Source organism: Harpegnathos saltator, unplaced genomic scaffold (assembly GCF_003227715.2).
Source record: "Harpegnathos saltator strain DR-91 unplaced genomic scaffold, Hsal_v8.6 scaffold187, whole genome shotgun sequence".
NCBI lineage: Eukaryota > Metazoa > Arthropoda > Insecta > Hymenoptera > Formicidae > Harpegnathos > Harpegnathos saltator.
In genome coordinates this window covers 1,013,709-1,038,885 of record NW_020229969.1, presented here as the reverse complement: position 1 = coordinate 1,038,885, position 25,177 = coordinate 1,013,709, and the positions used below count along the sequence as shown (strand labels likewise).

Here is a 25,177-nt window from a genome sequence, read left to right as displayed (position 1 = left end):
AGCCGACGATAATTGATGAAATGAATCACGTTGACATCGACGACGATCGTTAGCAATGAGCGAGAGAACACGAACCGCGAGCTATCGTTAATCACCGGGCCTGACACATCCGTGCCATCGTTTGTTACTTTCGGGAAGTTGCGCGGTCGCCCGCTCCGACGCGAGTTATCGATTCTGCGGTGCGCGCTTGGCCGTGCGCGTGAGAACAGCATCGGTCGACTTAGGGTTCATTAAAAATTAATATATTATTGCGACTGCTTGCCCTCTCCCCTTTCGCCTTTCGTTCACTTTCTCCTTTGAGCGTCAGCGCGCGAAAGGATTTCTCGTCAAGTTGATTTTTCATCGCGTCGCAGGACGTCGTATTTATCGATCGGACAGGAAACGCAGGACGTGTTCAACTTCGCTTGAAGCATCCTTGTTCTTCCTTTTCGCACCTTCCGAGTTGAAATGTTAGCTTTATATTTATCGTGCACATCCTGTCAAACTTGAAGAACTAATTGGGTATCTTTTTTAAGATGTGAACACAGCGATGTTCTGCTAATTATTGATTTCAGGATTATGTAATTTTATTATTCCCTACTTGTGGTTAATTTTCATTTTTAATTTCTCTGTCAGTGAGATATTAATTACATAACTTATTCAGCTGCAGACGGGATATGCGAGATGAATAAATATTAGATAATTTAACATTTTCGCGGAAAGAAATGTATTAAAGTCGGGAGAAACTGATTTGTTGGATTTACAATATGTAATAAGTTGGGCTTTCATCGGGAGATTTATTGGAAAGTCCGAAATTATTTATTACACGATTCAATAAAATTAAACAATTCAAATTTGAAAATATATAAGGTATAAACATGACGTCCGTCAATCGTATGACAAGATCTGTTTCTGTTGTTGTGGAATTTAGTGGTTTTGCTCGCAATTAATGATCATCGTATCTCGTCGATAATATCTGAATTAGGAAAGAAAAGTTAAACGCATTTTTTAAATATATATACATATATTTTTGAAAAGATTAATAAATATCAAGGTATAAATGGGTAACAGAAATGACACATATTTTGATTCGATCGGTGATCAAAAATTCATGGAGTTATCGTCATTCATTAACCCTTTGGGACATAGTGATAAATATGCTTATCACCTATTTATTCTCACATTTTCATGAAATATTTCATATTTAAGGGATTCTTGTCGAATTGAGGGTTTTTTGCATTTTTTAGCTCCTTATATGGTATAAGAACATTCATGAAAGGTTGAAAAATGTTTTGCATAAGTTGTCCATTTATTATAAATAAACAAAGTGTGAAAGATACACATTTTTACAAAACAAAATCATTTTCCACGAACTATGAGTGAATTTTTTGCTCAAAACCAAGATTTGGGAGCTTTTTAGGTCGCTGATTACGAATCTGAGGTCCAAATTCAAAAATTAATTTGCCAAGATGGCGAATTCAAGATGGCGGATCATAGAATTTTTATTAAATTAGCTAAAATTGTACTCTGGTTAATTTTTGAAGTCGCTGATTACGAATCTGAGGCCTAAATTCTAAAATTCATTTTCCAAGATGACGGATTCCAGATTATCGCGATTTTTCATATTTGTGGCCACCATCCTGAATTTTGAAAATCTGATAACGGATTCGTAATTAGCGACTCTAAAAACCCCACAATATCCATTGTCACCGAAATTATCGCGATTTTTCATTTTTGCGTCCGCCATCTTGGATCCGCCAACTTAAATTTCGAAAATCTGATAACAGATTCGTCATCAGCGACCCCAAAAACCCTCGTATATAAATTTTCATATGATTCGGATTTTCTGAAAAATATGTGCCTCAAGGGTTAAATGGTGAGACGAACTGCGAATATCAGTCTTTTTCCTCGCTCGAGCGGTTTTTCTTATTCTTGGTAAAAATTTGTCAAGTGTTCGCCTAAATCGGAAATTTCAAAAATGACATCGCAATAAATAATTCCACGCGCCTGCAAATGCATGATGTATCGCTGTCCGCATCCTGGCGTTCTCTGTTCTATGATTTCCCAATTCAGCATCCTGCTTTCCGCCGCTCTGTTGTAGCATTCCAGATATTCACTCGCGGTACTGATACCGGCACTGAACTCGCATAGAGTGATATGATTACGACGACTCGACCGGAGAAACGTGCATTAACTTCTTCTGCGCGCAGTGATTCAGCCGCACAACAAATTAGCTAAAAATGAGACACAAACAGAACATGGAGCTGTTTGCAGTTAACCGTTGAAAACAATTCCGACATCAGTAAAAAGATATGTTGTGACTTTAATTTACAATGATAATTTACTTTCGTCCTTCCCCTCTTCGTGTCTTTCATTATAATTTCCGTGTTTTATTTACTGCGTTTATTTAAGTACGTGTTACAGCGCGGAGAGTTAATTAACGCCGGTGCCGATTCGATTCGATTAATCAATTTGATTAAATATTTGCGACGCGTGAGGCCGTGAGTGGAGAAAATTGGGCGGTAAGAGAGACTTTTGAGCAGTAAGCAAATTGATTAAATACAATCAATTATTCTTGGGCTATAAGGGGAATAATCGACCGTGGCTAATTGATTTGTTTGCTACTCAACACGTGGTGGTTCGCGTTGAAATTTTCGTTCAGGTCGTTTGAGGGTAGGCACTGAAGGATTAAAATCTCGCAATTTGCAAACTGAAAACATTTCCTCGAAAAATCATAAATTCGAATACTGATGTGATTTCCTCAAATATATTCGGATTTCGATACGATGACTTCTCGGGAAATTTCTCCATTTTTGTAACTTCTAATACATTTTTTTTTACGAGACGGTGGATACCCACTGTTTGAATTTAGAAACTTAAAATATACAAAAGTTTATAGGAAATTTTTGTACATGCATAATTAGGTTTTCTGTTAAATCGTTATTAAATTAGAATCGCACGCACATTTAAATGAAATTTGCATGTGCGAGAAACACGAGAAAGCATTCCGAATCGAAATTTCAATTCTACTTTGGACCTCAACATTTCTTTCCATGTTGATTTAATATTCTGATGTCTATATACTTATTTTGATTGTATTTCACCTGAAACCTTGTCGAGATTTTTTCGAAAATTTGTAAATTGTAAGTTTTCTGTCACTTAGAGGCGTTGAGTAGGATCTCAATTTCTATATCAATTAAATCTCTCTTTCCTTCTATATATTAAGTATATTAAATATATATATATATATACATATATAAATATGCATAACATATAGAAAAAATATATATATATATTAATATATAAAAAAAATATATATGTATAGAGAAAGATTTTATTTATATAAAAACTGAAATCCTACTCAACGCTTCTAAATGGTAAAAAGATACATGTACACACAAACACACACACACACACACACACACATATATATAATATATATATATTATACATAAATATATTATATATATAAAATTGTATTTATATATAATTTATAATATATAAAATTTTACATATTTGCATTATATAAAATTATATATATATATATATAATACTTATATGACACATATGTGTGTGTGTAAAATACTTTATATATATATTGGACTTCTTCAGATGTTAAGCAGTTGAGTTCGAAAATAGATCCAAAATCTCCACTCTACAGCGGTCAAACTTACTCGCGGGCATTGCGCACTTTTTCTAGTATTTTTATTACTTTGTCGGGTCAGCGAGCGACTCACATATCGCGGTATAAACGTGTGTCCACGCGTTGTTTACAATTTCTGTCGGATGATCAAAATATCTCGCCGGCTCTTGAAATACCGAATCGTCGAGCTTTCGTTGGGATCGCTTTCATTAAACATGCGTTTTTCGATGGAATCGTATGTCAGGGCTAGTGTCAACGGCATGATGGAGTATCCATAGCATCCATCCAGAAGCAGGATGCTGGATCGAGAAGCCAGAACGGAGGATACGAAGGAAGGTGCGGTCAGTGATGCGTCATACATTTCCAAGAGTGTGGAATTATGGTGGACGTGCATTGTCGAAAACGTGTGTCGAAAACAAATGTATCGAAATTTAGAAAGTGGCAGAGTTTGCTGAAAAGCCGCAATAACGAAATCCAAATGCCGAGACAATTAATCGAATTAATACAATCTAACCGAAATATTGCAATTTTTTTGTCGTACAGATGAATTTAAATAAAATATTATAAATATATTCACAAAATAATATTTGCATTGAATCCAGTAGATCTATTAAATAATCCGAACTTTATTTTTGCTCCAATTATCAATATAAATAACATTAATTCGAAAATTAACATGACAAAATCGCGAGAAAAGATAAGTCAAAAAGGTCTTAGTAGTAAAGATATTAATAATTAAAGATAGTTTGTAAGTTACATTAATTTTATCGTAATTTATTAATTGTTAGAGCGAAAGGAAAGAGTGTTCAGACTTTTTCAAATTTGACAATTTGATTGCAAGCCTCATTAATTTAGAATATTATTAGAATAGTATTCGGATTCGGATTGTTATGATTTTTTACGAAAGACTATCCTAATCCCTGATTTTTGAAATTTTTATTTCTTGGAACAATGCATGTCCACTAAAATCATCGATTAGAAGGAAATTTCGGATTTTTACGTCTAACAAACTTATTAAAAATAAAAAGATACTCGAGTTGAAATATAGATTACCTGAGTTGAAAGATAGGCCGCGATATTAGTTAATTATTTTACAAATAATGTATGATATAGTTTCACGATTGACTTTGATAATTCGTCAATATATACTTGCGTTTACTTTATTAAATATTATATACTTTTAATTCCATGCAAGAAATATTGATTCAAACAGCCAAACAGTTCGTAGATACAAATCTACAATTAATTATGTTTTCAATTAAAAATTAATTAATTTATAATTTCTATAATAATAGCTATTAACATTTGCTTTTTATTTCTGTTTAGCTTTATTATATTTATTATTATTATATCTAATACTTACACAGTTAAAAACATTTCGTACTTTTATTAAAATTTTTTGTGTGTAGAAAGTTTTGTGTTAAATTTTTTACACAGTCGTGTGTTAATTTAACATATCGTTGTTGTACTACTTAGACTTTGTTGTGTTAAATTAAGATTAACTATTTTCAAATGTTAAAATAACCAAAGAAATTTCCAAAGAAAAGAAAGATTATGGTAATAAAACTTTATTTATTTTTATTTTTATTTTTATTTATTTATATTATATTATTTACATTATATTTCTACTTATTTTCATTATTATTTATTTTTTATTAATTTACTTTAACATTTCTTAAATTACTTAATATTTGCTTATATCTCGCATACCATATCTGCAGCTAAGTTAATCAATACATTACTGATTAAAATCACGATCGAAAATTAAACGGAGGCAAAATATGAAGATGATCAAATATTAATTAATTCCGAAACGAGATCTCCTTTAAAATTCACACGGGGCAAACGACAGCGAGTAATTACTTGTAACATTAAAGGAAGATAGTTTGTATACGGCAGTCTGTAAAACTATATAGCTTTACAACGTCATATCTGGGAATTCTCCAATGGTGCCTCTCAAGCTCGACACGAATTACAGGTGAAGCAGGGAAGCAGCAACGTAGGACCCGAAATTCCGATTCGGGGCTTTCACTTCATCGCACATTTACCTCTCTCGGATGGCGCACGCTGCCGCGATACTTCGTCGTTTATTTCACTCCCGTGTCTTAAGACCCGTTTTATTCGCTTATTGATTAAATTATTAACAACCTTCGGCGAAGTTCCCCGCTGGGCTAACCGGGCTGGCGCGGCTGCTAACTAGCACTTGTACTGTCTCGAGGCGCTCCCTCGCCTTATCCCGGAAGTTAACAACTATCGGCTTTGTAACCGTGCTTAAGTTAACGCGAGTTCCGCGCGCGCGTTGAATACTTGGCAAGTCCATTACAGTCGCATTAAGAATATGTACATATATCTATATATACGTACATGCCTAAATGCTCATCCGCCGCTGCCGTTCCTCCAGTTATACGCGAGGACATGCGATACGCGAGCGATTTCTTCGGAGTATGACACAGTCGAGACTGACAAAGCTAGGCGTCTCGATGCGCGATAGCTCGCTCGCGGTTATCGAGCCGTCTCAGAGCTGCTTTCGTCAACGTCGGTTAACTCCGAGAAATCGTGCTTTAACTGATTTCTCGTTTCTCCCGGCGCCGTGACGTCGAATGTACACGTCGAATATAAGCGTCGCTCGCAACCGGATATTTCGTGGTAACGAGAAAAATATCTGTACGTGGAGATAAATTGTCCCTTGCGCGTCGAGGAGACGAAGCGTTTCTTTTTTATTTTTTATAAGGGTTTTTTAAAAGACGCCAATGAGTCACGAGATTCGGTTCTCCGTTAGCTGCGAATTCAATTTCGTCCTCATGATATTTTCGCGACGCGTTTATTCAATCAGCTGCTCCGTGCCGAAATAAATCAGCAGCTGTGAAGTAAGTGAAAAATACACATTTTTACAGGAAATAATCATTTTCCACGAACTATAGTAGTAGAGTAAATTTTTTGCTCAAAATCAAGATTTGGGGGTTTTTTGGATCGGTGATTACGAATCTGAGGTCCAAATTCCAAAATTAATTTTCCAAGATGACGGATTCCAGATGGCAGATCATAGAATGTACATAAAATTAGCTAAAATTGTGCTCTGGTTAGTTTTTGAGCTCGCTGATTATGAATCTGAGGTCCAAATTCTAAAATTTATTTCCCAAGATGGCGGAAAATAAAATTTTTATATGATCAGCTGAAATTGTACTTTGGTAGCTTTCAAAGTCGCTGATTACAAATCCGAGATTTCAAACTCATTGTTTAAGATTGCAGATTCAAGTTGGTGGATCATGAAATTCTAATATATTTACCTGACATTGTCTTCCGGTTAGTTAATTTTTCATATTTGTGGCCGCCATCTTGAATTTTGAAAATCTGATAATGGATTCGTAATCAGCGACTCCAAAAACCCCACAGTACCCATTGTTACTGAAATTATCGCGATTTTTCATTTTTGCGTCCGCCATCTTGGATGCGGCATTTTGAATTTCGAAAATCTGATAACGGATTCGTCATCAGCGACTCCAGAAACCTCCGTATATAAATTTCATGTGATTCGGATTTTCTGAAAAATACATGCCTCAAAGGGTTAACAGGGACAATTTGAAGATTTCTCTCCGATTACTCTTCACTCTTCGATAATGAAGTGAAAGTAACCCGCGACGATAAGACAATACGGTCGTCTCCACAGACTGACAAACTTCCCGATCTCTCTCGCCTGACGGATTTGCGAGGCGATCGAGATGTCGATCAAGCGGACAGTCGGAGAAGCTTGCCGGGCTGATCAGCCCGTCGCGCGAGATTCGCATTTCCCTCCTTCGGCTGATATATAGTATCCTGTCGTGAATTTTCGTGGCCGGCTACGCGGAGTGCCTTTTACGCGAAGCGTTTATGCGACGTGCGTTCCGAGGATACGCCGGGGCTTTCCCCGCAAAGAGCTTTCGGCATCGCGCAAGGACTGCTACGAGTTTACCAAAGAGCTCTGCAGAGACATCCAGTTCGCTCGCGTATCCCCACGGTCTCTTTTCCTTCCGCGCCGCGCAGTTTTCAGCTTTTACCCTTTGGCTTTCTTTTTACGCGGTTTTTCCTTACGAAAAACGGTCAGCCGTATCGTTTCCGCCCGACATAGCGCCGTCTAAGGACACCGGGGAGCACTGGACGTTATTGCATGAGATATATAGTTACATATATGTACGTTCCGCGAGAGTACTTCCTTCGAGCAGTTATCGATATTCGATTGTGACCCTCTCTCAAGGCTTTGGTAGCCGTAAAAGCGTGTTCGAAGGAACGTGAGATAACGCGAACTGTAAAGCAAGCAAAAGGCCAAGGCACTTCCCTTATTTTTCTCTCGCAATAACTGATAGCGTCCGCGCAAACTACGACCCGTCGTATCCCGAGAGATACAATTGCGCCCCTGAAATTTCACTCGCAAACTGACCTGCAAACCCCCCAACGAAAAGTTCACTCTTTCTCTTTCTTCTCTTTTCTATTATTCTTTACCCTCCTCCCCCCTTCTTTCTTCTCTTCTACCGCTTTTATCTCTGTTATCGGGCGACGCGAGGGAGACATCGGGATGCTTCATGTTTATGTTTATTTTGTCTTATTTTTATTTATATGTGTATATTTATTTGTCTTCCCCTATATTCAATTGCCTTTTCTTCTTTTTATATTTTCTTTTAGTTTTAGTCTAGCGAAGTTACGTATCTCGATTATTAACTGTTAGATCTTAAATCTGATTGCTAAATATGGAGTTTTAGATGTTGGATCTCCGACTATTGGACTCTGATGCTGCGAAATTTGGTTCGCTTCTTGCACTGTTATTGAAAATAATACAATTCATGCATGTTTTTATAAGAATTTTTAAAGGATATGTCCCTGCATAAAAAATTCTCTCTTTCACTCTTTCTCTCTCTTTCTTTTTTTTCTCTTTAAAGATTTTTCTCATTTTCTTTCGCGGTCTTGGCATTGAAGATCATTTCTACCTATTCGCGCGATTTCTCTTCAACTTCGAACGCAGCGTGCGGCTCATGTCGCGGGGACCCGACTGTGCTTCTAGGATGATAAATCACGGAAGGAACCCATTGAGCCCTTTCATATATCGGCGCGCCTCGAACGCAGCTCCGTCTTCCTCCGTTCATCAGCGAAGTGACGTGGCCGTTGTGGCAGCTTTTTGCCGTTGTACAGAGCGTCTTGCAACCGCCAGATGTGCTCTTAACGGTAGATAGCGGGGCAGGAAGATTGAGAGGAATGATCGTTGTTTCAACACTCGGGCAATAACAGTCACGTAGTTATTTAATATCACGTCGCGAGAGCCAACAGGACTGTTGTGCGTTACATCTTGGAGACGCCTAAAGGCAGGCAACCCTTTTAGCCGAATATTCGACAAGCCTCATTCTCGCATTCTGGAAATTTTCAATCTGTTTCCAACTGCAGATCCGAATATTGGCGGAATCACTCTATCTTCTACCTGTGAATATATTCGTGAATATCCGTGAATAACGGACTTCTGTAGGTGAACATTTCTTGTGATCAGAGTTCCATTGAATTTTCTAATCTACGCCATTTATTGTAATTCATTGGATCACATAACCTTAAAAATAACAGTCGATACAACGAGCGACGAGAAACTTTATATTCGACGCTACATTTCGTTTTGCCAATACAAAAGACTGTCCGGAAACTATTCACGAATGTGAATAGTTATATCCAATAACTATAATTATAATTTTTCGACCCATGTTCATTAGGACTTTTTTCCTCCATTTTGTGAGTACTATCTGCCCTTAACATCCTGAAGCTGTATGCTTAATCGCTTAATATTCGCTATCCGAGGAGATATCTGGATATCTCGTGAATCATTTTTTCTTTTTGTCTGCCTGAATATATCGCACATGAAGAAAATATTGTAGTGGAATTTTTGTACTTTCGGAGCATATAGAAATTACTAGATATTTCTTTGAAAATATCATGCATGTTTTTGGTTTTTTATCACACAATATCGTAATTACTTGAACATCTTGTTTCAGTTTCAGTTTTTTGTTACTTACCATCTTTATAATAATTCGCACTGCAATATCGACCTAATCCATTTTTTCAAAAAATATTAATTAAGTTATTCGTATGAAAACAAATATAGCTTCAATATATTTTTACTACAATATTTTCCGCGCATATGCACGGATGTACGAATTTCGGGAAATAGCAACGGAATTAAAATTCACCATCCACCCCTAACATCAACATCCAACCGTTACCTTTCGATTAACCGCAACCTGAGCTTAACTCGCTGACGGTCGACGCAAATTCAACATTAGAAATAAAAGATGTCCGCCTTGTGTGCGTGACATAACTAAAGAAAGTCTGTCGGTTCCGCGTGAAATGCTATTCACGACATAATAAAGTCGCACAGAACTTACCTTTGAGAAACGATGGTGGTTGCGGGCTGACGTGGTCGCCGCCTTCGCCGCCGTCGTCGTCGCCTTGAAGCAAGTCGACATCGCGAGGATAACGGCGGACAGAGGGCGAAACGCAGAGGGATCGGGGAAGGGAGGCAGGAGATGACGGATAGGAGGGCGCTTCGGGGGGTCGGAAGCGGTAGGAAAAAGTGACGTTGGACGAGCAGCGAGTGCTCAGGGTGGTTAGGCGAGTTGGCGGATGACGAGGACGACGTCGGTGGCGTCGTGGGAGAAGGAAGCGCAAGGAGACGCGCTGTAGGAGAGCCCGAGGAGAGCGTGGAGGGCGAAGTCGCGGATGCAGGAACCTGTACGAGGTTAGGGAGGGGGCGTGGGTGAGGCTACAACAAAACAAAACACGATGAATGTCCCGATGTGCAAGCTGCAAGCAGAAGAAAACCAGGGGAAGATCGATGGTCAGTCCCCGGCCGGGGCTCGCCTGTCACCTCCGAGCCGATCGGCCGTGCGCTGAATTATCCTGACAAATGCGCGCCCACCCCGTCCACTTCCGCGGCCGCAGGATTTACGGTTCGGAGCTAATCGTTAAATATTTCAAAATCGCCCGGGCCGGAAGCCGCGAGTACGTCGTGCGCGCCGGAATTTGTTTATCGTTGTCGCGCTGCCGCCGCGCGTTTCGTTCTCCCGCGATAATCCGCGGCCGCGTCGCATTTGGGTTAATTGCGGCTCCATCCCCGATAGAGAAATCGACGCAGGTCACGCGACGCGTTTTCACGCGGAAGTGCAACTGTTGGCGCGCACCGGTAGGCGCGGCTCTTTCTTTGCGGCTTACTTCTTTGGCGCAGTCTATGGGCTATTCCGTAACTTTCAACGAGTGTCGTTACACCGTTACACTGTCGTTGCATGGGTATTATGGACGGAGGAGATGCGCGACACGACAATGTAACGATAACGATGTTGAAAGTTATGGAACGGGTTTGCCATCGTAGGCCACAACGTTTCTCTCCTCGCAGATGAGGGTATTTTTGTTCTACTTTCTAAACGATTATATGAAGTATTAATTTAATCTTTCACACACACACACACACACACACACACACACAGACACACACAGAATGCAAAGAAATATTTTTAGATATTTGGAAATAAATTTTTCAAAATATGAACAGAATGTCCCGTTTAGTGATAATTTTTTTTATTTGCCGTCACTTTGATATTTAACATCAGACGTCTATTTGCTATATCCGTGTATACATTATTCTATAATTTTTTGATATATCGGAGAAAAATATAAATAAATTATAAAAAAATATACTTAAGACTCTAAATGTTCCAATTTGCCAACAAAATCAACCTTGTGTACTCGGCTTAATACTTACATCATTAATTTAATAACTTATTTCTACGAGGTTCTTACTCGGTCGCTAATTGGGACATTTCTCTCAATAAAAATAAATCCAATAGAATAACTTCCACTGCGCGCGCGAAAGGTGATTCTCTCTGCGATCGACTAATTTGAGCGCCAAGTCAAGCTGATGGGTCGACTTACCTTGACAGTGCCGCTAGATGCGCTAGAAGCGGGCGAGCGTCACGTCCTCGGCGAACGAAGAGAACTTATCCATATCTTGAGTGTGAGCAGTGAAAGAAAATAGTCCTCCGTTAAATATCTCGCATGAGGGTGACAGGTCTGCCTCTCCGATGGGAAAGCGATCGATTCGGCGACGATAATTAGAGAAACCGACGCGGAACGTCGTTCGTCGCGGCCGATCGAAGACCGAGCATTTCCCCCGCGGTCGTGCTAATTTATACGACTCCCGGCGGAGCTGGGCGAAAAAATTCATGCGCTTGTGAAAGCACGAGCTTCTCACCCTCGTACTACGGCGACTGCCGATCCTACGGGCTCTTCAGGGCTCTTCACCGAGCCCGAGGAAGAGCGAACGCGAGGGCCATGATGTCGGGAAACGGTCACACTCTTCTATTCCTGTCACTCGTGAATCGGTCATTTCGGTTGCCTCTATCTCATCTAACGCGCATAAAGCTCTCGCACGGCTGCGCCGTGAGGTGGACGATTGCGAAAATAAGCGCCCTTAACGATTCTTTCATAGACAACCCACTTGCCACGGCGAAATCCCTCTTTCGTTTCCTTTCCCGGCGAGGCTCGTGTAACGTAACTCTATCTGCTTGAAAATTACATTGCCACGACGAAATGGCGTAGATCTCTGAGTTTTAGACAAAGAGAAAGGAACGGTGAAGGAAGAAGTAGAAGGAAAAAGAGGAAGAAGAGAAAAAGAAGAAGAAGAAGAAGAAGAAGAAGAAGAAGAAGAAGCGTGAAAAGTTCCGACAAGCGCCATTATCCGGATAATGTCGTTTAGATGACTCGCAGCTCGCGATATCTCCGCGGGCTCACCGCTAATCTCGTTTCGTTATATAAGCACGGTATTTGGATGTATATCATTCTCAGCGCTTGATTCGTTAAACGATCGCGCAACAGCGAGGAATTCGATGGGCGCCACTGTAGTTTCTGATTAGATGAACATTGCGCCGGAATTTCACTGATACGCCGCATTGTCCTGACGAGCCAATTACGCGGGGTTACGTAGCAACGATGTACTGACGCGAAATTTAACTGTCGGCCGAATGCGAAATGGAGAATTCTCCGTAGAGAACTTTAACATTCAATAAACTAGCGGATAATAGCGCCGATACCCGGTATTGTGCCGCTGCAGTCAGCTTGACCACTATTAGCGTCGTTTCGCGAATTTGCGCGCCGCCTCGGATTTACTGCATTAGAATTCATGTGTTTGGCCCGAAAACGGCAGGATCGTGCCGAGCGGCGCGTTTAGGTGTATTAGCACATACCGCCGTGGAAGGGCAATAACGCGCAACAAATTATTGCCCGACCGGACCCTCCCTCCTCCCTCCTGACTTTTTTTCCACGACTTCGCATAAGATGCAAGTTTGTGAGAGAGAGAAATACATTATTGAGGTTTTATGACTCTTATCTAATATACAAGATATTCCCCCCCCATATATATCAGAAAAAAGAGTTCAGAACTTTGAGGGCGGATGGTACTCACAAAATGGAGAGAAAAAGTCCTGATAAATGTGAGTCAAAAAATTAATATTGCCAAAGTTATAATTATTTATTTCAATTCGAGCAGGTGACTTACTCGCTTCTGGTGCTTTTGTATCCTCTGATATAATTTGTGTATGTAATTTATTGACGAAGTGAGTACCATACTTTCCCTAAAGGAATCCCTAAAAAATCCCTAAAAAATCTCTAAAAAATCTCTAAAAAAAGATCCCTTCGCTTTTACTCGGAATGTAAACGAACATCTGTTTTCTTTCCATTTATACACACACTTCACCAAGCAATTGTTAATCACATTGAACAGTGAACAGCGAACAGTTGCAAAAAGCTACTGCACTTTATGCACGACCGCGCACCAGAAGCGAGTAAGTGACTTGCTTTAATTAAAGTAAATTATTGTTCATAACTCCGACAATATTAATTTTTCGTCTTATATTTAGTAAGATTTTTTTCCTCCATTTTGTAAGTACCATCTGCTCTTAAAGTCCTGAATTCCTCTTTTTGTAACACTCTGTATATAGGTTGTTAAAAAAGGGCACTTGTAGAATAAATAGTACCATCGTGTTGACTAAGAGATGTTTAATAAACGTAAGTCGAGAAATCAACTCTTTCAGAGTTGTGTATGTTTCTCGGCTTTGGCAAATTTAACGAACGAGTATATTTTATAATATTACTTTATTATTTCTTGGGGTTTACGAAGGGAGTTCTACATATCCTCTTTCAGTTTCTACACACGCTCGACAACTTTGTTTTACAGAATTGTAAATTCTTTCGGAAATTCTAGATATTCCTCCAAGCGGTTGAGTTGCGTTCTTGTATATTATCTCTCGTTAAAGGACATACAAAATTTTTAATAATGCTAATAATGTTAAATTTACATGTGTCTGCATATGTTAAACATTTTTTGTAAATATCAAAGTATAACAAGACACTCGTTCGTTAAATTTGTGTTACCGAAATCGAAAAAAATGTTTGTAATTCTAATCTGAATGTTTGATTTTTCGATCTGTATTTACTAATCAGTTTTTGTTGAATATAATGCGTACTATTTATTCTGTAAGTCTTGAACTCTTTTCTCAACACGCTTGTATTTCCAAGTTTAGATAGCTGGTCCATAAATCCATTTTCTTGGGAATCTTTTGAAATCTTGTGAAATTTTCACAACTTATTAAGTTGAAAATATAACGCTACAATCTGCATGTTTGATAGTATATATGACATTTGTTCATAAATGTGTAATGTAAGTAACCTTAGCCATACCTTAAAACCCGCGAGAATAACACGAGAGGAACGATTGCTTTTTTTATGAGCGTCGAAATATCTTGTAAATTCGATCAATATTCTCTTCGAGCGTCAGAGTTATATGTCGTAAAAATATCATAGTCGTGTATTGTCTTTACATACATTTAATGTAGATTTAGCTTTTTTATGCAGTTATCAGCTTTTTCCAACAGTATTCTTATCCAATTTGATTACGGACTAAGCTCAGCTTTATGGCTTTTTTACAAAAGACGGGACGATCATCGGAAGCTCTTTTTCTGCACCGCGAGACGTATCGGGACAACACCTGTTTCTGCTCGCGGAATCGACTCTGCTCGTGAAGTTTGTCGATCCCAATGGACGCACATGCGTAAACGACGATTCGGCAGCACAGCAGGGGATGATCGCCGGGCGAACATTTTATTTCCCCCGGCCGTGCGACGAAGCTCGTGCGCGGCGGCGGCGCTGCGTTACCTTCGAAACACTCCCCTATGTAAATTACCGCCGATACGAGCGCTTCTTTTTGTTTTATATTCTCTATCCCCTCGTTGTTATCGGAAACCATTGAATTCATGATCGTTTCGCGGGCGGGGAGAGGGAGGGCTAGAGGGAGGGCACGAGCGCGCCCTCGAATGAATAAAAGAGGCAATCGCGCCGGGGCGCGATGTAAATTCATTACACGTGTACGTCGGGCATTCGTCCACGTACTTGTTTGCAGAGTCTAATCAAATATTGTCGAGCGCTCATTCGCGCCATTTTTATAAAAGCTCTTCCGTCGTCGTTGATGGTCCGCTCATGGAAAGCGCGCGTAGACGCGCTCCTTCGTGCGTCTCGCAGCTCCTTCCCAGCGGCCATTGAAACGCCGCTCTCGCCCCGCGGCATGTAAAATCGAAGAATTCTCTCGAAAATGGTAGTCACAATCTGCGCGATTAGTCGCGATCGTGTCTGTCTATCGAAATCGTCGCGGACCCATCTGCAAGCCTATTCCGTAATTTTTCATCGACAGTGTCGTCATCGTCGCGCAGGTATAAAACGCAGGAAAGCTGCGCAATATAACGATAATGACGCTGTTGTTGAAAATCGCAGAATAGACCTACACATTTGTTTGCCTAATATTTTTTGAAATATTTTTATTTAAGGAAAACTTGGTAACTTTTCCAATCTTTAACTTACGATATCTAACTATTGGAAATGTCGAGGAAGGTCAACGGTCACTTTTTAATTTTAAACGTATCTTTGTAACCGATGACGTGAGGTAAAATTTCCATTAATCCTTGCATTGTAATAGATCTCGCGTTTTTACAATCCGCAAAAATCGCAAAAGTCTCTCAAAAAGCCGCGTGGACCGTAAAAGCTCAAGTAAAGTCTAATTAAGGTTGATCGAGGATGATCATTCTCTTGTCTATTTAGTCGTTCAAAGTGTAGTTTGCGAAAAACCGCGCTCCTCTGACCCTTTGCCCGCATCTCTGAAACCATCGACTGCCGACGTTGCCGCCGTGGAAAAGCCAACACTAAATTGTTCACAGAGAATCCTCCCCAGGGTGAAGTTAAACTCTTCGTACCTGAGTCGCCCTATGTATCCACTTCATCCGAGTGCTGCAAGTGTTACCGACAAAGACGATATAACCCGAGACAGGACGTCTATCTGTGTCTCTTCGGAAGTCCATCTCTAAATATTACAGAGTCGCGTACACGCAGAAAACTATTCAGTTGATGTAATTAAATTTCAGTTACGACAACACCGAAACACGACTCCGCGCCTCAGGAATTAACTGAAAATTCGGTTGCGACACGAGAGAAATTCCCTTAGCAGGTCTCTGTTGTCTCAGAAATACACTCGGTCATCTGAACCGAGCATTAATGTTATCAAGGACCGTTATCAACTATACCGCTGTGGTACTTTCGAGACGGAAAATTTTAATTCCCCCAATCGAAAGTTGTTGATATGGTTCTTCGATTTGCGAAACAGAATTTTCGATCAGCGCAACCGAGCCTCACGTAACAGAAAACTTCCTATTGTCACTACAGAATATCTTTCTGCATGTGTATGAGCGTATAGAGCTCACGGCCGCGTCAACCGGCCGGTCTCCTCGCAGTTGACACTGCGTTAGGGTCGTTGCGTGTGATCAGGCACGATAAACTTCGCAGTGTTGCCGGCCGGCGTCGGCCGAGCAAAAAGGATCGCCGCAATTCTGGCGAAGGTGGAATCCTAGGCGCGCCGTGCGTAGGCTCGGCGATTCTCTCTCTCTCTCTCTCTCTCTCTCTCTCTCTCTCTCTCTCTCTCTCTCTCTCTCTCTCTCTCTCTCTCTCTCTCCCCCCCCCTTCCCTCCTCTCTCCCTGTCTCGCGACCCAACGAAAGGTAACCGGTGCTCCGGCGCACGCTGGCCGGTATACATCAGACGTCGGGACGTATTGGGTGGCGCCGTCACGGTAATACGTATCGGACTACATTTCACGGTTGATCGAGGCCCAGGCCGGCGCCATAGACTATTTCCCAAAGGATTGCCAGAGCGATATAATGGCTTTGCCAAGGTATAACGTAGCTACCTAACTCTATCGTATTACCGGGGCCGACCCGCACGGAACCCCGGCACTCGGCCGACCGTGGCCGGCCCGGGTCCTCACGGGGTGAATTCGTCAACGCGCGCGTTCCCTCCTCGGCTGCCGACGGCGGCGAGGATGAGAAACGCCGCCACCGCTGTCGAATCGGTCGATGTTGCGACGGATTCGCTTCGATTTGAAAATTCCGCTTCCTTGCCACGTACGGCGATCGTGCTCCCTATCGCTCGCGCGATTCCTCCTCGGCTTTCCTCCTCGATGTACCGGCGCTCCCCCTCGCCCCTCCCTGCCCCTTGCCGTCTTCATCCCCTGAAGTGTGCAGCGCGCACATGCATCGGGCGGTGTGACTACTGCTGCTCTGCTCTGCTGCCGCTATTACTTCCGCAGCCGGTCGCTTCTATATCTCGCAGGATCTCTGTGAAAAGAGACTTCTTCAGGCTCGGGCCTGAAAATTGAAAAGTGAAGGCCAGGAACTTCGTTTAGATCGTTTCGGACGATTCTTCGGCTCGCGCGCACTTGCACTCTATCGGCGATTTATCTATCGGCTTCCCTTGTTCGCGTCCTGCTGGGAACCCATCGATCCTAGTCTCTCCCGGAAGCGGGCGGATGAGAGTCGCCTTCTTGGGCGATAAAATAAAGCGCGAGCCTCCGCTCTCGCGGAAAACAGCCAGTTATTAATTATCGCGCCTGGCAGTCATCTCTTCTTCATCCCCGCCTTTGCCTTTTTTCTTTTCTTTTTCCTCATGTGGGGCACACGCTCTCTTCCTCTCCCTTCCTCCCTCCCTCCCTCTGCCCGTCTTTTCTTTCTCTCGTTGTCTCCCGTGGTGTGTATCTTCGGCAGAGCCGGACGGGGAGTACGGATGTCACGGGAAGCATTGTGAGAGAGCATACGAGGTCGTATCGAGAGTCTTTTGTTGCTGCTACATAAAGAGGGTAGAAAGGATCGCGAGAGGAAGGCCATTGTCTCGACAGTCGCGCGACCAGAAGAACGGAAGCACTTCGTGCCCGTATTTCAGGTATTTTTAATACCGCGAGTGACTCGCGAGTGACCCGCTAAGCGCTAAGCGCTATTAACCCTCTCATCCCTGGATTATCTCCGAGTATCCAAAGAAGATGCTCCGTCGCTTTTTGCGCCTTACTCGCTCCGTTAATTCGTAGGACCGACGCTCTACTAGCGCTTCAAGCTCAGTGCGCCTGAGCACGCTTTCCTCATGCACCTCGCGCCTTAGACGACATGCACACCCGTCGGATCAAGGATCTCGGAATCCTGTTTGTGAAGACAAAAAAAAAATTGGGATGTCCTTACATAAGGACAGATTAGGTGCGCATCTCCTAACTTTCTGGCGACCGTTCTGATGTCGAGAAGATCTTCAGCTGGACGACTAAAGAAGAGAATCCCGCGCAGGACTTGCGACGCTATAAAGCGTCGAAGAAACTGAAGTAATGAGTGCGATTGCTGGTCGCAACTCGCTCAAGTCATTCACAGGAGTACAGAGTATCCTGAAGGGGGATAAATGATATTAGGAAAGGAGTTGAAAAAATCTATCGGGTTTTCACGCGGATCGCGGCAGACTAAAGTGAAAAATCCTGTACGAATTTCGAACAAGCGGTTCAGATTTCGAGTCACAGGAAGTCGTTGCAGGAGATTGCTGAATCGTGAGCGGTTGTGATAGACGAATGAATTGATCGAGGAAGAGCAACTTTAATTGTTGGAATTTTAGAAACAAGGCACGCGCTGTAAAAATTCGCGTGTAAAAACTCGAGGGAAGCTGTAACAGGGGAAGCTGTTCGGAATAACCAGGCCTTCCGTTTCAAGTTGATGTTTACGCGTAAAAAAATTGTGTATATAAATATAATAATCGTGTATAGTAAACAATTGATACGTAAACACAATGGGTGTACGCGAACAATAGATACGAGCCGCATGAAGCGTGACGTGATTGCGTTCCGTTTTTACAACCTTGCAACGCTTCGAGAGCACTCGAAACTAAAACGGAGCGCTGCCGGCGGTATTTTTAAATGACGTCATAGGGTCGGTGAACTCGCAATGAACAATGAAACGCATCCCTAATCTTACCGCTCTCATTCACCACAAAGCGCTTGATCATTCACCAATCTTCCCCAGTAACTCAAAATTTCTCGCTTGCAAAATCATAAAGAACTTTCGCGTTCGATTCGCTTATCTTACGCGTGCGCAGGCGCTGTCATCGTTAGACACCCTGTATATTAAAATCTAGGAAGTTAATATCAAAACGATATCGAAATTAGCAGCTTGAACCCAGATTGTACAAGACGTCCTCAGGATGATCCTGAATATGTCCAGGATGTCTTGGGATATTTTCAAGATATGGAAATATCCTGAAAGTATCCCAGGATGTCCTAGAAATATTGAGGAGTCAGTTATTATTAGTAATATTATTGTAGATATTTTAAATGAAACTTTTATGTATACAGGGTATATAAAAAGTACTGGGACAGCGGAATATCTCGAAAACTAAACATTTTAGAAAAAAATGTTTCAGACAAAAGTTGTTCAAATTAATAAAAAAATATAATATAATAAAAAATTGGGACTTCTATTTAAGAAAGATAAAAATCAGTAAATATCTTGAAAATGACGCCATCTGTAAACAAAATTATATAATTGTTTTATATTCCCTTTGAAGCCATACAACTTTTGTCTGAAACATTTTTTTCTAAAATGCTTAGTTTTCGAGATATTTCACCGTCCCGGTACTTTTTATACACCCTGTATATTTTACTTCATTAATATATATTCAATTTGCCAATTCCGATTTAGAATTGAGTCAAGTGCTTTCCTTCCTTATATTTATAATTCAAACATTTAAGACATAACTCGATACAATTTGGAATCAGTAAATTCAAATTCAATATGTTATGTTCTTAAGAAATATCCATAATATAAAGGTCCTTAGGTTGTCTTTAGGTTGTCTAACAGGATATCCTCTGAAAGTTTCCAAGGCTAGTGTATATTCAACTATTATTTTCTCTTCCTTAGGACATCCAAAGTATATCTCGATAAAATTTGGATATCCACATATAGGATATCCGCGACAGGATATTCGTTCTGAATGTTCTTAGGGTTACTGAAGGATGTCACAATGCGCTGAGAATTGACTGAACGATTCGACATCGTTTCGACATCGATCGACGAGTGATTTCTCGCTGGGAATTAGCTGAGACAGAAGGAGGAGGGGACAAACACGCCTACAAAATCAGCGGCGACGGTCGTCCTGATGATTATTGCCGAGACATCTCTCTGTCCGCTCGTTTGGCCGAGCTGACGTTTCAAAAACGCTCGTCAGGACACGACGCGATATCCGCAGCGCGCGCGAGCGGCTTCCGCATGCTCGCGCTCGTAGCCTGTCGCTTAGCTGGATCCGGTCTGCCGGATGTCCTGGCAGTCGTTATAGTTTAATGCGTCGGGCGCCGTCGTAATGCGGATTCATTGCCCGACGAAAGCGTCGGGGTAGCCGTTCGTGTAAACATCGCGTACACCAGCCAGCTAGCCAGCCAACGAGAAATCCTGCGAGCGCGTGTCCGCGCGTGTATACACGTTCTCGCTATCTCCTTGCTGACAGCCCTTTGCCTCCCCCGCGTCCATTCGCCCTGAGGACATGCGCCCTTATTCCGCCTCGGCTGCCTTTAATGAAAGCCATAAAGCGCGCTCCGGATTGGGGGTGTGCTTGCGGCGCGACGCCGGCGCCGGGCTACGAGAGAATTGTCGTACCTATTAGGTCGATGGTCGGTGCTGGGCTTCCGGGAATGGCCGCATTGCGAATTGAAAAGGCGAACCGATCCGCAGTCCCGCGATGCCGGCGGCATTAGCACAGTGATTACCGTGGCGCGAGCCACTCACGTAATCGGTCGCTCACGTGTAACGTTCGCGCCACTAAGTAGATGTGGCTTCATTCTCCTACCGGAGACACGTATTAGGCGCCATTGTGTATATATCCGAGCTCGTTCCCTGCGTGCATTTCCCGTCCGGGATCCTCCAGATCGTCATCCTCTACCTCCCGACGAGTCGTCCCCTGTTGAACTTGCGAGAACTCAGAAGAAGTGAACGGTTTTTACTCGGAAGCGTCTCCGCTTGGTAATGCCTACTCTTTCTTTTCTTCTCTTTTCTTTCAGGTTTACGTATCAGCAGTGTTTGCTGTTATCTGGCTGTTCAGATAAATTTCTCGCATCATCATCTTTCCTTCATCTAGATAATACGTGTACGTAATAATCTTCACCTGTATTTTAAATTGAAAGGTATATGTCATCTTTATACAATTATCAAATAGCAAACACATAGAGTGTAGTCTTCATATTTTTTCCGCATCGCAGAGGTTTGCGTTGTCTGAGTCTGAGATTGCATCGGGATCTATCTATAGTCAGGAGACGAAGTGCTAAATGGAATTCACTCATCTCACCTTATTCTTATCCAGCTCATTTTTAAGTCATCCAAACACAACTCTGCATATTAGGTGCCATTGCATCTATCCTCTTCCTCTGGCGAATCTCTTTCCCTTCATTCGAAAGCGCTTGCAAATGTTCGCTCTTTACACGAGTTCACTAGAGGGGAATACTTGTGATTGCCTTCTGGCGATCTCCAGACAAACGCTGTCGAGTAGAATAGACAGATGTAATCGAGTTAGACTCCTTTATTTATGCAATTCGAAACGCAAGCAATGGCCGCGTCCAGCAGAAAAAGCTGCTTACTAAGCTTACTTAGTGATTATCGTTTCTGATTGGTTCATTCCCCTGGATTTGTTAAAGATTTAAAAGAATACTGCAATCATAGATAATAATCACTAAGCGCTTAGTAAGCAGCTTTTTCTGCTGAACGCGACCATTGATTCGATGAGAGGATTTACGCTTCCTACTGCATCGAAAAAAAGTGTCCAAAGTCGATGTGAGGTTAATTTAATTACACTTGTGTCCCGAACGCGCAGTTCATTCAGGCAACAAGTGCGTACACTCAATGAACCACCGAAATCGCAGCGCTGCGGATTGTTACAATTGAAAGATAATAGGGAGGATTCACAGCTGGGCAGAAAAGCAGAAAGCAGAAAGGTAACATCCAGTCAGTAGTCGTGTTAATAGTCTGTCTCTTTCTTGTGAGAGAGAGACAGACTACTAACGCGAGTTCTGATTGGTTTCTACCTATCTACTTTTTGCTTTTTTCCCCAAGTGTGAATCATTCCTTGGACTTGTTCCGAAATTCGGAGTCTTGGAAACTTTGGTTGCGAGGTTGGTAGGCCTTAAACTGACTTGGATACGTTTCACAATCGATCAGCTGATCATGCTTGGACGTGTTCACAGCCATGTACTGTTTCTGTTTACAAACTTAGTTTTAGCTACTAACTTTGTAATATTAGGTAAAAAATGGATAGATCGTTTATCGCTCGTTATCTTGATTACCGAATCTCCCGATCACGAATCAGCTGATCAATTACAGAGAGTATCTGATTTAAGTAAGTTAGCTTAAAGCCTACCAGCCTTATAACTAAAACCAAGGTTTTAGTTGTAATAACCAAGGTTTCCAAAACTGATTTCGGAACAAGCTTGCCGCTGCCGCGTTTATGTGGTAATCGCCATTGTACGATGAAAGCCGAAGTGACGGCATACGACCCTTTCGTATCAGTCAGCCTTATCTGATAGATCAGAATGTAAAGACACCAACATTCGTCCTGAATCTTCCGTTGCAGTTGTAACGTGTCGCGAGGGAAGGGTGTCACACATATATCGTCCCTTCGGCAGTTGTCGTGACCGATTACTGCGCCAACGCGTCAGCAATGTCTCTCAATCGTGACAGCCTGCAGCTCCAGCGGGAAAAATGTGCGCCAACCGTTCCGGAACGTTTCCGAGTGTGTACATCCTGCAACACCTCGACGACCTGCGATAAATCGACATTGCGAATTCTTCCTTTGAAAGACGCCATCACTTCGCTTGGGGCTGCAAGCGGCCCCAGCTGCTGTAAGACCGGATATATCCGCGGCGGGGGAAAGTCCAAAGTGCCGGGATTTTGCCCTCACCGCTAATTAGATCTTCTCCCAGTAGAATGTTCCGCTCGGACGCTTTCCTTTTTTTCTATGTCCACATCTGCTTCTGACGATTGCGTTCTCGTTCTCGTTCTCGCGGCGATACATATTCATCATCAATGATTCCCGCTTCACCGTCCGGAAACGGGGCTGCTTCTCCAAGCTGAGACTCTGAGACACGTCAGACAAATGCCATTGGCAGCATCTAACGCCTGAGAGGAGATGTATAGTCAAGGGAACAATATCTATCCACTCCTCCGAATAATCTCTCTCCTTCTCTCCCCCTCTCTCTCCCTCTCTCTCGCTCTGTATCTTGACGGGATATCTATATCCCGACAGAACCAATTCCAATTTTGCGAAATGCCAGATCAAGCCCGGATTAATCAGGATAAGGTTATCGACGAAATAATATCTCGTCGGCAAACGACGTTAACGCTATTAAAGCCGTATTCTGCGGGTCTCGCACGTGGAAATGTTCTTCATGAAAAAATTCGCGTTTCACGGTAGTCTGGATAGAGGATATTGTCTGCTGAACTCTTGATTTGATCTCGCGAAACTGAGAGGAAAAAACAGCTGATGTGACTAAAGTTGTAGTTATACGAGGTATTAAAAAAAAAGGATTCAGGATTTTTAGAATAGATTATATTTACAAAATGGAGAAAAAAATTTTAATAGACATAGGAGTCGAAAAGTCAATATTGTCGGAGTTATAAACAATCATTTATTTTAATTTAAGCAAGTATCTTGTTCATTTTTGATGTTTTTGTATTCTGATGTAATTTATCTATGTCATTTAATAGTGGAGAGAGTAATATACTTTAAAGTAGTCCTTCAAAAAATCCCTAAAAAAAAGTCTCCGCTTTTGCTCGGAACGTAAACAAACATCTATTTTCTCCCCATTTATACACATTTCATCAAGCAATTGTTAGTCACATATCTTCGTGAACTGTGAACAGTTGCAGAGAGCTGCCAGAAATGTTTCACAGTACGACAAGAACATGATATCGTATTGCTCTAATCAAGAAACGTGGCGGAAGTACATTTCATGTATCGTCGTGCACGAGTAGAGAGTAAGTCGCTTGCTTGAATTAAAATAAATAATTGTTTATTACTCGGACAATATTAATTTATCGACCCATGTCTGTTTTTCTCCATCTTGTGAGTACTGTCCGCCTTTAAAGTCCTAGACCTCTTTTCTTAAACGTCCTGTATATTTTTGGCCCCAGCTGCGTCTTCTTGCTATCCTAACGAAGGAGTGCTAGCGAGACACATACTTGGTCGTTATCTCGCTGATGATGATGATACTTATTATGAAAATGCTTTCCTCCCTCCCGACTGAAATCCTTTCGCTATGCGCAACTGCAAACACTTTTGTCTCGATGTGCGTCTTTCAGCTCTGCGCGACGGCGTATCGGACCTCGCGACTGATTGACTCGGTCTATCATTAGCATTATCGGCATAATGCATCACGGGAGGAAGCGCTTTTTGCAATACGAGACACGCGCTCTGTATTCCGTTTCATTGCGTGCCACGCGTGTGACGCTACGAAAGTCTGCGGGAGCTCGTACTGACTAGAAATAGGAACAGCCTCGTGTGGAACGGTTGATATAGATTTAATAGCCTGAGCTTCATGGGAGGCGCATTAGTACCGCGATTACCGCGTAAGGGTAGATTTGTGGTTTATGTATAACTGCCATAGTATATATAACTCCAGCGATTAGAGCTCGCAGATGTATTAAGTCGTCAGCCGAGTGTTTGCCGCATGCATTATCGGGAGCCGGCGTCGACTGCGTTATCGTCAAGTAAAACGAGGCGGAGCGTTTCCCATTGTGAGGTGAGTCGATACAAATGCTCTCCGATCGAAATCGGAAAACCGCACTTTACTTCGCTGTTTCTCACCGATGTCGATCGGTGGGATTTTGCTGTGAAATCTTTTTCACGCAGGAGCTCGTCAAGTTTCCCGCTTGTCGCGTTTGCGGCGATGAAACCGTGGGCTTTTGGCCACTCACCGCGGCCATCTTGATTTATAAACACGTTGAAATGAGAAATTAATTAAAGTTAAAGCTGGAATCGGAAGATTGATCGCAAAACGATACGTGCAGTCTTGCAGGCGAGCAGATTTGTCAAATGGTGCGAATATTTTTTTCTTTGCTCCGACGATCGATAAATTTACGTGACAGAATCACGTGGGGGAAAGTAGATCATTAAGGTA

At 42.0% G+C, this 25,177-nt stretch overlaps 1 protein-coding gene across 1 annotated transcript in view; it reads right to left on the bottom strand.

Moving 5' to 3' along the window:
- vn (membrane-bound neuregulin protein vein) overlaps positions 1–25,177 on the bottom strand; it is a 653,046-nt gene that overhangs the window by 10,937 nt on the left and 616,932 nt on the right. The window contains exons 6-7 of the mRNA XM_025297750.1: positions 11,558–11,632; positions 10,015–10,432 (exon numbers count right to left, since the gene is read on the bottom strand). Coding sequence (XP_025153535.1) covers positions 11,580–11,632 — 53 coding nt within the window. The 3' untranslated portion in view covers positions 10,015–10,432; positions 11,558–11,579. The remainder of the gene's footprint in view (positions 1–10,014; positions 10,433–11,557; positions 11,633–25,177) is intronic.